Source organism: Furipterus horrens, unplaced genomic scaffold (genome assembly GCF_987537825.1).
Source record: "Furipterus horrens unplaced genomic scaffold, mFurHor1.1.pri manual_scaffold_2, whole genome shotgun sequence".
Taxonomy (NCBI): domain Eukaryota; kingdom Metazoa; phylum Chordata; class Mammalia; order Chiroptera; family Furipteridae; genus Furipterus; species Furipterus horrens.
The window spans coordinates 146,172,747-146,187,582 of NW_028327172.1; the positions used below are offsets into that span (position 1 = coordinate 146,172,747).

General features: G+C 34.5%; 1 protein-coding gene across 1 annotated transcript in view; it reads left to right on the forward strand.

Moving 5' to 3' along the window:
• The window catches only part of PLXDC2 (plexin domain containing 2), a 420,883-nt gene that overhangs the window by 292,903 nt on the left and 113,144 nt on the right, over positions 1-14,836 (forward strand). The window contains exon 5 of the mRNA XM_090266575.1: positions 9,280-9,402. Coding sequence (XP_090122701.1) covers positions 9,280-9,402 — 123 coding nt within the window. The remainder of the gene's footprint in view (positions 1-9,279; positions 9,403-14,836) is intronic.

A 14,836-nucleotide genomic window follows, 5' to 3' on the forward strand; every position in this document is an offset into this window, starting at 1 on the left:
CCCTCTCTGTATCACAGTTTACTTATTGTGGCCTCACTGTATTGCAGGGTTTTTAAACATATTATATTTAATTATTTATCATCAATTTTTTGCTATATCGCAGGATTTTGCGGTACTGTATATGTATGTTGTTAAAGTTATGTAGGTTTAAGAGTGTAGAATAAATGTAAGATTCCTACTTCGCAGGGGAGTCTAGAAAGTAATACTGTATACTGCATACACTATATAGTTTAGTCTGGTTGGTAGATTGATATATGTGGGTGCTCACTGCTTTTCTATTCATGTACACATAATCACATATCCTATGCATGTAATATGAATTTTTAAGCTTTATTTTTAAGACCATTAAAATATAGTCACATATATAAACAAATCAAAATTGGTTGAATATCACAAAATATCCTTATTTGAATGTGTGTGAATATTTGAGCATGTATTTAATAATTTTAGAATCTAAATAGTACTTGCAAAAACTTTCAAGGTCAAGGAAAAATGCTTTGTCATTATTTTGACCGAAATAAATTATTTCAGTCATATTTTTTCCCATTAGGATTATAGGAAGTAGAATCTTTAACATTTGAATTAAGATCTAATCTGTGACATGATTTGCATAATTTGGATAACTCTAACCAAATGGTCTCAGTGACTATATCCCAAGTGAATACAAGTAATTCAATGTAGTAACTTTGCTGGAAGAATATGTATTCTTATAAATCCTCCCCTGATTCAACTCTAGGAAGAGGTGACCCTGAGTAAACTTGATTTTTTGTTTTATTTTGTTTGTTTGTTTATTTATTTATTTATCTTTTAGTTTGAGGGAGAGAGTTGGATAAAAATATAAAGCATAGATACAGAGAGTAGTCTCAGGGCTTCTTTCAATCTCTCAGCACTGTTAATAATTACAGTATTCTAGAATAGGGTGGATAAGTGTTATGTAAGAAAACATGTCTGTGAAAATAAATGCATTTTTGAAAAGTTTAGTGTAGGTGGTATTAACGAAAGTATTGATATGTCTGTGCATCTAGGTCAGCAACATGGTAAAACCATGCCTAACATGCTTTCAGAGGAAGTAAGATGAACTTTACTGTGCTTCAGATTTTAAGATGCTCAAGATATGTTGTACAATGATTTACACAATCTACAGGCTCTAAAATGTGCTCTCTCTCATATATATATTTATAAACGCATATACATATGCACACACATACATGTATACGTGTGTATAAACATAGTACACACATATATGTATATCAGAACAAAGCCAAATATATAAATTATTTTCCTTTCTCATATAGAGCAATTTTTTCTTTCAGCATCTAATTTTTGAGTGTTCAAATTGTAGGGTGTATTGAAATTATGAAGTGTAATATGAATATACAATTGGGTCAATGCTTTTTGTTATGGTTATTTTGTTGCTCTCACTGACTGCTCATCACCCTAAGGGATGGGGCTGCTAAAACATCTGAAAAAATATAGTTGTGATCACAACTTGAGATTGTAAAAAGGCACATGTCTCAAAGAAGTTGGACATATCAGAGAAATTTGAGCCTGACTATAGGACCGCAAAGATCAAGGGCAGATGGGAGGGGCCTCTACAGAGTTCCAACTATCAGAGGATGTCACAGCCATGCCAATGCTCGATGAATATGTGCTGAATGTGGAACTGCAGCTATGTTTCTATAGTCCTTTTCATTGACTCATGTGCACAACAATGTTGTTTAACATTATCTATATCTATCATCTGTCTAAACAGTAGATATGTGACATTAGATGAGACCTACAAGTTAAATGGGAAGGCATTGAAACGCAAACCATCTGAGACAACAATTGAGTTACAAGGAGCAGACCCTGGATGGGGGCGTGGTGGTGCACTACTGAGGGCTGTCTTTGAGAAAGCAAAGCTCTTCTACTCCCTTAGATGAATGATATTTCTCTTGCACTGAAAAGGAAGTGACAATGAAGAGATTGTCAGTATATTCAAGGCATTTCATGACCCTGCTTGGATGGATTCTGGTTAAACTTAGGGAGGAAACTTCTGTCTCTCCTAGAAATGTCTAAGCAGTGATGGGAAACAAAAACATTCCTGGAAGAATGGAGGTGGGAGAGTGTGGTTATAATTTTTAAAATGTAGAATAAAATTTATTTTGTAAACTAGAGAGTGGATAAACTACATTTCTGGATAGAAATCCAAATGAGCTTTTCTCCTTCTAGGAAATATTTTACTTTAAATATACCTGATTTTGGAGTTAAAAATAAATAAATAAATAAATAAATATACCTGATTTTTAAAGTAAGACATACAGTACTACAGATTATTCAACAAGTACAGTAATGCCTGATCATGTAGAGGCATCTGAAGGTGGCCTCTCATTACGTTTGACCATACTCCTTCCTTATAAAAAGAAGGGACAGTTTTAATTGTTCCCCATGTTGGGTTGGGGTGGAAGGGCAGTGCAGTGGTGGTAACAGGAACAGAGTGAAAGACAGAACGAGGAACGACCTCCCCTCTCTAGGGAAGGACAGGGCCTGAATGGAAGCCCAGCTGACAATGAGTGCTGTCCTAGGGAGTTCCCAAAGGGATTTATTTGGGAGGAATTCCACAGGGGCTGATACTCAGAAGTCAGGAAGCCAAGTAGTTGTATTCTAGAATGACTGCCCACGGATAGCAAAACCCAAGGTGGAATTCAAAATAGAGTCCTGGGAAACATGGAGCAGCATACCCGAAAACCAGGACTTTGGGCACTGGGGACTAACTGCCAGCAATAATTCAGCCGCCACGTGTGAGGCCAGGATTTGACAACAGGACCCCTGAATCTTCAGTCTGGGAGCATAGATAACATAAAACAAGCCTTCTTGGATCCTCCATGCAGGAGTGAGTCTTTTGAAAAATTACCGGGATCTGCCCTAATAGAGGGGATGAACCCGATTTTCAAGTAAAAAGAAGCAGGCCAGTGCGTCCATGAAAAGCCCTGTAGCTCATGCATTACACAGCTCTGGGGGCGCCATTCACTGTTTGCAGTGCCAGTGGAATTATCTGTGGAAATCATAGAGCATTTGGAAAGGAGAGAGGAGGAGAACTGTTGACATTGATTACTACACATTCACATGCGTTCACTATGCATTAACACATGTTAAAAACAAGTTACATTGATGTATTTGACAAACAAGATGGAGAAAACAAGGACTATGGGCAACAACTCTATTAATATTTTTAAATGAAAATGAAAGAATTTACGGATTTTTATCTCTCTTTCCTCATGTACATAATTCTGACTTCTACTTTTTCTCTCTGAGGTTGGACAGAGGCACTTTCTATACCCGACGTAAGTTTTTATATTGGTAATTTCATGAATCTAATTTACAGCCAATAACCAAGTGTAACTTGTAGCTTTCCCTGCCCCAGAGGATGATATTGTTATAATTTGTAATTCCCAGTGATGCCAATTAAGGCAATATAATAAAGAGTCTATGAGATGGGATATATATTAACATATAAATTTACATTTTTTTCATTATATAAAATAGATTTGATATATTTTACCTTGACAACTGGTTGGAATTATAAAGAGAAAATATTTTGTGATTGACAATATCATAGGTTGCTTCTGGAGCCAGTGGTTAGTGAGCTCACAGGAACTTCACAAATTCCTTTTTCTTCTCTGGTTGCATTTATAAACCAATATCCTCACAGTGAACTGCTGGGCTACTAGCAACAATTGTATCCAGAAGAATCATGTTATGAGAAACCTGTCATTGTACAGGTGCAGCTGGCAGACATTGCCAGATAGCTTACCACAACTTTTAATTTTCAAGTTAGCTATTGCTGCCACATATGGCTTTGTTTAAAAGTCTGACTGAGTTACAACCAAGTATATGTCTGCAGTGGGATAGTCTGTAGCATGTGAGAATGTATTATGATTTCATAAAATGGCATTTCTGCAAAATGCAAATCATTTCATCTCTTCGCTTCAAGCAAGTTGTCCACCACAAATACTGATCAATTGATAAAACAATAACCACAAACAACACCTAGTGAAAGAACTCAGTTCTTCATGAATACAAATGAAACAGATAATATATAAAGTTAATGAGGAATTGGTACGAAAAATCTGTTTTCATAGCTTTATGGATAAAAGACCATACATCCAATTGATGTGTAGGGATCACAGTACACATGTCATGAAAGTGGGAACAGTGGTGTATGCCATTGTCATTTTGCACCCTAAAAACAGCATTTCATTATAAATGTTCAGTGCCATACAGGCATATTCATCAGCTCCAGCCTCTCCTCTGGGGTCAAAATAGCAACTGAATGATGATGAAGTACAATATTCAATGCAGACCTTTATACATTAATGTTTCACAGGCAATTATAGCCTCTTCATACTTCCTTCATTACTATGACAATTTCAATTAAATGAAACAACTGTTTACAATGAATAGGAGGTTAATATTTTTACAAGCTTCTTATTCCATCATACTGTAAGGAAATGTATATCTAACAAAGAACTTGGACATTAAGGCTTTTTATTACCTGTTGTCCTGCAATTTGGTCAATGGTGAGCCTTACCGCAAACTGGAATAATGCAAAGAAATGAGTATCAAACCATTTGGGTCTAAAGCTCAATTTTGAAGTTATATAAACATCTTGGTGCTAGTTTAATCAAATAGTATACAAGGGGTAAAAATTAAAGAGAATTTAATAGATTGGTTATTTTCAGCATGTTTTTATCTGAAGCACTTTTCAAGTGCTGTTCATGTATCCACTCATTTACCCATCACAGCAACTCAGTGACATGATGCCATTACTCCTCCATAAACAGATGAGGGAACTGAAGCCCAGAGAGGTGAAAGCCTTGGCTAGGGAATGATTGGCTTGTACTATTAAATAAATTCTCTGATTATATATCATTCACCTACCAATTTAAGAGTCATTTGATAAATTACAGTAAAGGAATCTAACTTCAATCTATTTATACAGTTTGCCAATTAAAAGAACAGAGGCTAAATAATATGAATACAACAAAGTAACAGGATTTGACATGACTACAACTTTGTTCTAAAGCACAGGTGTTGGAATTTTCACAGAGAGAACAGAACTTGTCTTTCTCAAACTCCTTGTTTAAGTATGAAGTCCAGTGAGAGAGAGCATGTAGTTCTGGAAACTTAATGAATTCTGAAATATATTGTAAAGAGGTCATAAAATTTGGAATTAGAAGACCGATTCTAGCCATGTGGCTTTGAGCAAATTACCCAGCTTTATTACATGTCTCACTTAATAAAGGGAAATAATAATATTCTTTTCAACATTATTATAAGGATACAGTGAAGAGAGTACATGAAAATAATGTAATTGGCAAAGTTAAACATAGATATTTGTTAATTTCACTATATCACAATAGTGTCTGTGGCTAATAAATATATAATTTTAGTTAATAAATATAAAATGACTGAGTAGGGTTTATTAATGCCAGGACTTACAATGATAGAATCCTCAAATGACTTGGAAAAGTTTACAGACTTAAAACTCGGTTATTTGCTCTGGCTGGGTAGCTCAGTTGGTTAGAGCAATGTCCCGATATGCCAAGGTTGAGGGTTCAATCTCTGGTCAGAGAATCAACCAATGAATGCCTAAATAAGTGTAACACCAAATCATTCTCTCTCTCTCTCTCTCTCTCTCTCTCTCTCTCTCTCTCTCTCTCTCTCTCTCTCCTTCCTCCTTCTCTGTCTCAAAAAATAAATTAGATTATTCAAGTGACTAAAGTCCTTCTACAGAAAGCAGCCAAAGGAGAGACTTCCAGGTGCAAGAGTAAAGCTGTCGATTACAGATGAACTCAAAACCTGGCTCTAGGTTTACTAGTAAAGGCAAAAGAGAAGTTTAGTGTATTACCTACCGTTTGAAATTCAAAACAGCAAAACTCATTTGCTTCTCTTACTTGGATTTTTCAAGTGGCGGTATCTTTCTGGGTACCAAGTTTTCTGCAGATCTAATGACTAGATAAATGAGTGCTATTTAAAGAAGGAACATATAGTGAAAAAATAAATAACTACAACCAAGTTTGAAAAAAACAATAAAAATATGTTAATAGCTTAAATAATATATATGCATATGTGTGTGTGTGTGTGTGTGTGTGTGTGCAAGTAACCTACATTACCTCAAAATGTGAAAGACCAAAAAGAATGTAACATATTTTCTGTACATCTGGACATGCCCAAGACAGCTAAAGAAAAGAAGTAAATAATAAAGCAATGAACATAAGGGTGCATATATTGCATATATTCTTTCACATTAGTGTTTTGGGTTTCTTTGGATATATACCCAGAGTGGACTCACTGGGTCATAAGGAAGTTTCATTTTTAATTTTTTGAGCAAAGTCTTTGCTATGTATGGTGACAGGTGGGTACCTGAAATATCAGGGTGAACACTTTATAAAGTAGATGATTGTCTAACCATTACACTGTACACTTGAAACTAATACAAAATAATGTTTAATGTAAACTGTTATTGAAAAATAAAATTTGAGAGAAAAGAAAAGAGGTAAATGTCCTGTTATGGGTGCCGTTGAAGCTTTGAAAAGATTTATTGCATTAAATGTGTCCTTAATTTGCATAGCTGGTTCTTATTCAACATCTAGTTACACTTTCTTGCTCTCAGTGCCTGTAATGCATCGCTCCACTTGGTTATTAACCACTGCTGAAATGACATTTTAAAAATCTGGGTATGTAAGGAGAACTAAGTAAGCCCATCAGTGCAGTGATGCATTTTACTTCTTGGTCACGAAGAACTAACATAACATATTGAAGGAATTAGATTTCAATATGGCTAAGGGCCACATACAAGTATTCTCTGAATTAGCAAAATTAAACTCATTTTGTGGAGAGTAGTTAAGCATTTGTCTCCGATTCCTTTTCACAGCATTCTGGGCAGTGGTGGTAGTAATGGTGGGTAGTAGATTATTAGTGGTGTCAGATGTGCTAGTAGTTACAGCAGTTGTTTCTTATTAATTACAGTTACACCCCCTGTATATAGTAGTCACAGTAACAGTGATTGTAATTTATTTTAATTTTACAATAATAGAAGAATCAAGGATCATAATTATAGCTTTTACATAGCAACAAATTCTTTTATATTTTTACTTTGTTCTTTGGGAACAACTTAAGACATCATATACAGACACATAAATATATATGATTTTAAATACGAACAGTAAAAATTAAGTATTTGAAATCATCTATGGTTGTGCATTTTGCAACCCTTTTTCTAGGAATTGCTGCTGCTTTTCATAGAATTGTTTTGTAGAATGAATTTTGTATTGATTTAAAATGATCTTACTGGCTTGAGTTACTTACTGCCTTCTATATTTTCAAATCAAGCAAAGTTTCTTCTATTAATACCCAGAGAACATAGAGTAGAGAAATAATTATCCAGAGCTACTGTCTCTGAAAGAACATTTGCAAAGTATAATTTAATTTTTTCCTTAAACTATCAGACTTATAGAATTTTTCTATCCATTTTAATGGTGAAATTATAACAGTATGTTGGTGAGGATAAGAGAAAAAATAAATCGTAGACCATGAAAAAGTGTTACTCATTATCTTTATAATTTTAAGGATGTGATTTTGGGCTTTGAACTTCTAGAGTGTCTCTGAAAATCTACAGGAAAATAAAATAAAAGCAATGACTGCATCACTTTATATAATATCTTTTAGTACATTCGAGCTATGTAAAATTGTGAGTGTACAAAATTCTTCTCAAGACAAAGAAAATTTATTTTGAAAGCTATTGCTCGTCAAATGAGAAGCAAGGTGTAATCAAAAATTAAAATACATACTAAAGATTTTACTAGTTAAAATACATTTTAAGGTGAATAACTAGAATTTCATTATACCTTTGATGAAAAATGAAAAGAAAGTCAAGGAAAGAAGACACTACTGGAAAGAGAAATTAGCTTCAAAGTAAATAACTACAAATTTAGTTTTACAGAAGCTCACCTAGAAATTCCAGTTGATAATTTTAAACAATAAAGACTACAATATGCCAATGAAATCTTTATTCAGATCATGAAGATGACAAAAGTTTTAACATTTCTAGAAGTTTAAATCCTGCCCAATTTTGTGTTTTTTAAATCTTGCTTGTTTTATCAATTACTGTGAAAATAGAAAAATAATCTATAATAGCCCTAGAAACCTATTTAACTTATGACTGCCTAAGCATTACAATTGCATTTTCTCAAATAATTTGCTTTGGGTTTTATTTTGTAATACTGTGTGTGTGTGCACACACACGTGTCCATTTTCATATATGTTCTTAATTGTGCATTTCTCAGATTAATATTAAAATAAGTTAGGATTCCCTGAGTTGACTCTCCTTTCAGACCTAAAGACTTTGAGGCAAGAAACCAGCACTGGAGTAACAATTTGTCATGGATAATCCACAAAGTGAATAAATGTTGTGTCAATAATTGAAAGTGAGTAGTGTTGCAACATAGAAGCTATTGAAAGTTAATTCAAGAGGAAGTTCTCTATAGTCAATTCCCTCTGCTAAAAGAGGCTGGCACTGAGAAGCAGAGAGGCATTTGTGCATTATCAGTGTTTTGCCATCTTATCTGCAAACACATAATCTTTATCTTTTTGATGGGGTGCTAATATTATGAAGACTTGGGTAATCTGAGAAATGTGCAAGTTTTTCCAAGAGTGTTTAGCTTCCTTTCAACTTAAAAAAAAAAAAAAAAAAAATCTGAAACATTTTCTCTGTTTTAGTAATGGAGAAAGATATACAAATAAATATAAAAACATGCATGTGTAGTTTCTAAAATAGCCTAAAACTGAGATTTCAGTTTAAGAAGATGCAGTTAAACATCATGAAAATACATTCATTTGTAAGAAGGACTTGCATATTTGGGTAGTGTTAAAATAACAAGGGGTTAATAATAAAAGATTGAAGATTGAATGTTGGAATTACTGATAATACTTATATAAATTATTTCAGTCTAATAATCTCTTTCAGATAATAGTCACTTTTCCTACAATTGCAGTTGTTCATAATATAGATTTCTGATTTGACGGTCTGCAGGGTGCTACCAAATCCTATGTGAATTTGTTACTTAGTCCAAACCCAACTATTGTTGAGCAGCCATTGAGACATTAATTTCATTCCTTTTTTCCTAGCTATTATGATATTTTATTTTCAAAATAGGACTGCAGCTGAGTTGAAAGTATTTTAATTATAAATTTAATCTGGGTTCTTTCTTAGCATAGTTTCTATTTTTCTAATTATAGGTTTCATATACACTGGAGAAGTTGTGCATCGAATGCTGACAGCCACACAGTACATAGCACCTTTAATGGCAAATTTCGATCCCAGTGTCTCCAGAAATTCAACAGTCAGATATTTTGATAATGGTATGTATTGTTTAGCTTATTTTTTACTGGGTGTATACTTTTTTTTAAATTGTATATAAATTATTTATTTATTTATTTATTTATTTATTTTTATTTTTGGTTTTTCAGTTACAGTTGTCCCATTTTCCCCCCATTTCTCTCCCCTCCCAGCCCACCCCCTCTCCTGCAATCATATCCCTCCCCGTTGTCCATGTCCATGAGTCATTTATACACGTTCCTTGGCTAGACCCTTCCCTTACTTATCCCCCTTCTCTCCCTCCCCCCTTCCCCCTATTAACTGCTATTCTGCTCTTTGTTCTATTTAGTTCTTTTGTTTCTGTTGTTCTTTAGTTTCCTGTATTAGGTGATATCATATGGTATTTTTCTTTCTTTGCCTGGCTTATTTCACTAAGCATAATTCTTTCTAGTTCCATCCATGTTGTTGCAAATGGCAGGAGTTCCTTTTTTCTTTCTGCTACATAGTATTCCATTGTGTAAATGTACCACAGTTTTTTGATCCTGAGTGTATACTTTTAAACACTGATCATCAGATTCATTTTAATGTTTTTGTAAACTGGGGTGTTTTGTTTTGTTTTGTTTTTGGTAGACTGGATTTGTAAATTGCTTGGTACAAATGCCCTAAGATGACAAATGTCATAACAGTTAATATGTGGAGTAAAGTATACAGTCAAATGCCACTCATTTATTCATTCATTCATTTGTTTGTTCAAAAAAACATATATTAATATCTATTAGTCATCATAATAAGTGAGTTATACTATACAACACCTCAAACCAAGCAAATACATTTGACGCTATTTTCAGTAAGCCCTTGCTATTACAAAAACTAAATAAGGGTAATTTGTTCTGATGTTCATGTAGAGACAAGTGGCATAATACATTGATGTTAAGTTCTTAAAACTTATTAACTATATATACCGTAAGTTGAACACACCTTTTAAAAATATAAGATAGTGAATAGTTAAAATACATTTAAGAAAATATAGTTTTCCTGACTTTAAAATATGAAATAGAGCCCATTAAGGTTTATAATGTATACTGACAACAATTTATCCCTACTATTTCTTTTGGAGACATATCAAATAGTCAAACAAAACCTAGATTACTTCACTAAATGCTATTTAGAGCTAAGTAAATATCGAAGGTCCTGAAAACATAGGTGAATTTTCATGTCTACATCTTATTGAAGGCTCTAACTTTAGTAGAGAAATTATAGAAAAAGAAGAGTTTGTTTGGAAACTTAATAAGAGATATATGTTCAAACTTCCAGTTATATATGTCATGGGCATGTGAACACAGCATAAGAAATAGGCAGTAATATTGTAATAATTATGTACAATGAAGATGGTTATTAGACTTATTGCAGTGACCACTTTGTAAGATATATAAGTGATGGATCACTTTGTTGTGTACCTGGAACCAAGATAATATAGTATGTCAAGTGTACTTAAAAATAAATTCAAATTAATTAATTATTTAATTATTTTTTTTAAGATAGAAATGTCTGTATTCTATAATATAAAAATAGTATTATATTTATTTGTCCAAATAAGATTTTTATCTTTTAAAATAATGGAAGTTTTTGGCATGAACAAAGCTATTTCTACTCTTGTTGTAATGATCAAGGAAGAAGTTCACTGGCAGGTAGTATAGGCTTAATGATGCAGTTGCTTTGGGAAAATGTGATCATTTTACTACAAATCATCTTCTGATGAGTATGACGAAACTTTTTACAGGTCAAATTAACAAAGGAAGAGGGAAACTAGAATAGTTAGAAATATACTCTGAAAACTAAATTTCAAGCAATTTGAATAGCAACAAAGAGTTTTTCAGTATTAAAAGTAACTGAATGTTAGCTGTAATAATATTTTCCCCCTATTATTTTAATAATTGTTACCTACTTTATCTTCCCTCATTAACAAATTTAATGAGATGCGAAAGCTCAAGAACGTACAGGTATACTATAAGTATATTGTAAGCATACTAGAGGCAGAACTACAACGAGAAGCTTATCTGAAGCTTATTGCATGACCTACCAGACAGAATCACCTTAGTAAACAGGAAATGATCAATGAAAGTTGATTATTTTCCGAGCTCTGTCCCTTACTAGGTACAACTGAGGACATTCACTCATGGGCACCAGTATTCTGATGACCATGTTTTTATATCATGAGCATCAGAATCATAAAGCATATTAAGTCTCTCCATCCATATACTCTCTCATGCACCGTGTACCTATGCAGCTCTTAATATTTGAATTTTATCTATAAAATATGTATAATTTATACCCTCCATTACATTTTATTTTTTGATATAATTTACACATTTTGTATTGTGTATCCATTAACAAATTAGTTATAGTTATTTTTAATACTTTTATCTTTTAACCTTTACACTAAAGTTATTTGTGCTCTACCCACCAAATACAATATTGGAGTATTCTGAATTTAACTATGTATTTATCTTTACCATTGAGTTTTATAGTTTCATATAATTCCTTTTAATAAGTAGCATAATTTTATTTCCCCTTGAAGAACTCCTTTTAACATTTCTGATAAGGCTGGTCTAGCAGTGATGAACTTCTTCAGCTTTTGTTTGATTGGAACACCCTTTATCTCTCTTTCACCCCTGAAGGACAACTTTGCCTGATTGGTTGGCCCTCTGAATATCTCATCCCACTCCCTCTAGCCTGCAAAATTTCTGCTGAAAAGTACATTAATAGTCTTATGTGAATTCCCTTGTAACAGGTTGCTGTCTCTTGCCGCTTTTAAGATTCTTTATTCATCTTTAAATTCTGATAATTTAATTATAACATGTCTTTATGTGAGTCTCTTTTGATTCAGCTTGTTTGGCATTTGGGAATTTCCTGGATCTATATGTCTGTTTTTAATCCTCCCAAATTTTCAGCCACTGTTTCTTTGAAGAAGGTTTCTGCTCCCTTTCTCTCTCCTTTATCCTCCTGGGATCCCTATAATGTGACCATTGGTCCACCTTATGGTGTCCTATATGTCCCTTAACCTGTCTTCACTCTTTTCATCCTTTTTTTCTTTTGCTCCTCTGATTGGATGAATTCTGTTGCCTTGTCTTCAACTTAATCTAGCCTGCTGCTGAACCCCTCTATTAAAAGTTTCATGTCAGTTACTGTATACTTCAGCTCTATGATTTTTATTTAGTAGTTTTTAGTATTTTCTCTCTCTTTGTTGAAATTCTCACTTTGCTCACGCATTGCTCTTCTGACCTCAGTGAGCATCTTTATGACTATTATTTTTAACTCATTTGGTTAAAATATTTACCTCCATTTCATTAATATCTGTCTCTTGGAGATTTATCTTGCTTGTTTATTTGAAACATATTCCTTGTTTTTTCATTTTCTTGACTATGTTCGTTTCTGCACATGCGATTAAAAAGCCCCTTTTCTAGTGTCATCAGAGTGGTCTTGTGTAGGACTCGAACCTCATCAATCAGCCAGGCTGAAGCTCCTGGTTGTCTCTCAAACCCTTGCAATGGTCTAAGACATCATCTTTGTTCTCAGTAACAGAGAGGGTTCCAAGACCCATCATTGCCCTAAAGGGGAAGATCCTCCTCAGCACCTTGATGCAGGTGATTTGTTCCTGGACTGTTAAGTAGCTGCTGGGAAAGTATGCACTCAAACTCCTTCTAGGCAGAAACTGGGAGATGGGCGTTTCTGCCTGCTCTCTTCACTGAGTCTGGGAGTTGAATCATGGGAGTGCTCCTGCACCCATTCCAAAACTTATTCTTTTTTTTGCCATACTCTCTGACTTGTAAATGCAAGCCCTGTTGGGTCTAGGTGCCTAAACCTCAATGGCAGTCATAAAAGTTGGTGCACTACATGTGTCCACAGCTCCTTTCAGATAAATTTTGACAAATTGGTTTTATTGTTGGAGTGAGCTGGAGGGAAAAGGTGGAGGAAGTGTCTACCTGTTCTTTTAGGTTCTGGGCAGAATAACATTCAGCACCTAGATGAATGCAATTAGATGCTGGACCCTCATGCAGCAGCTTGTGAAATATGCAGACACAGCCTTAAAGGGGAAGACCAGGAAATGGTTATTTTTGCCTCCCTCTCTCTGCTGAATCCTGGGGGACAGTTACTTTTTGTCTGCTACAGGCCTGTGGAACTCATGAATGCAAGCCATATTCCCTGTCCCTCACATGGTACCACAAAAACTGGGTGCCAGACTTGTGCATAAACTCCTTCCAGGGAGATGCTAGTGACCTTGTTTTATTGTTGGAGTGAATCAAAGGGAGAACACGGGGGAAGTGCCCCTGGGCTCTTTTGGGCTCCACAGAGGATCACAGTCAACATCTAGATATGTACAATTCCTGTGTAGGTATTTTCTCAGTCACCTGATGCATAGCAGTCACTCAGCTAGTTTCTGGATCTCTCCCTGAGGAAATTGTTTCATGTATGGCTATACATTTAGTGTGTCCATTTGGGAGGAGGGCAATTCAGGAGCCTCCTGTGTTGCCATCTTGGTCAAAAGCTGTCAGCATTAAGTTATGCTCAAGAGCACAGTAAAGAGAGTATTCATTCTGCATGGATCATCTGGTCCAGGGATCACCTGAAAACAGGGGGAAGAAATGCAGAGGGCCAGTTGCGGGATGGGTGTGGAGGTTCCCTGCCCCCTCTGGGCTCCACTCCCCAGAATCTCCACCTCTTCACTATTCCAGAGGCTCTCTGTCATACAGTCTTGATTTGTTTTCTTTTTTTAATCAGACATTTAATGACCTGGAAGACAGATTTTGCTCTTATAGTTCTGTTTGTTTCATTTCTGTAGAACATTTTTTGGCAACATTGTTTCTTAATTAAACAGAAAATCTAATACTTAGAGCTAAGCAAAAGTGTTAGCTGCTATTTTTTCTTTAAAAACTAGAGAAAAAACAATGTCAGTTAAATAAATATATTAATTCTCATTGGTACCTATTAAAACATGTTGTAATTTATATTTCATGTTAATAGTTTCATAGTAAACCCTGGTAGATTGACTCGTTAGAACATGATATATAGCACTAAAGATTTTTCCCAGCATGCTTGAAGGAGGCTTCAGAAATCTTAGCCTGGAGCCCTTTAAGATACCTTAGAGCCCCCTAGAAGCAATACAACAGAGACAGAAATGTAGGCATTGTGCATCAAAGAAAAATATTTCCATTAGTGTTAAAAGAATTTTTTCAGCCTGGAAAAGTATAATTCTAAGTATGGAAGAGACATTTTCAGGTCTTTTATAAGTGATTCTGGCTTTTCTGAATGTGTTACTTTCTCAGCATTTGTCAATGTACTTGAAATTCATGCAATTCACTTGGGCTGCATTTTGAAAGTGGCTCATGGAAATTTAAGCAGCCGGTACCCATTAACATTAATGGACTTCCTAAGGCAAAATTCCCCACACTGGGCTCAATATTAACCTCAGTGTGAGGT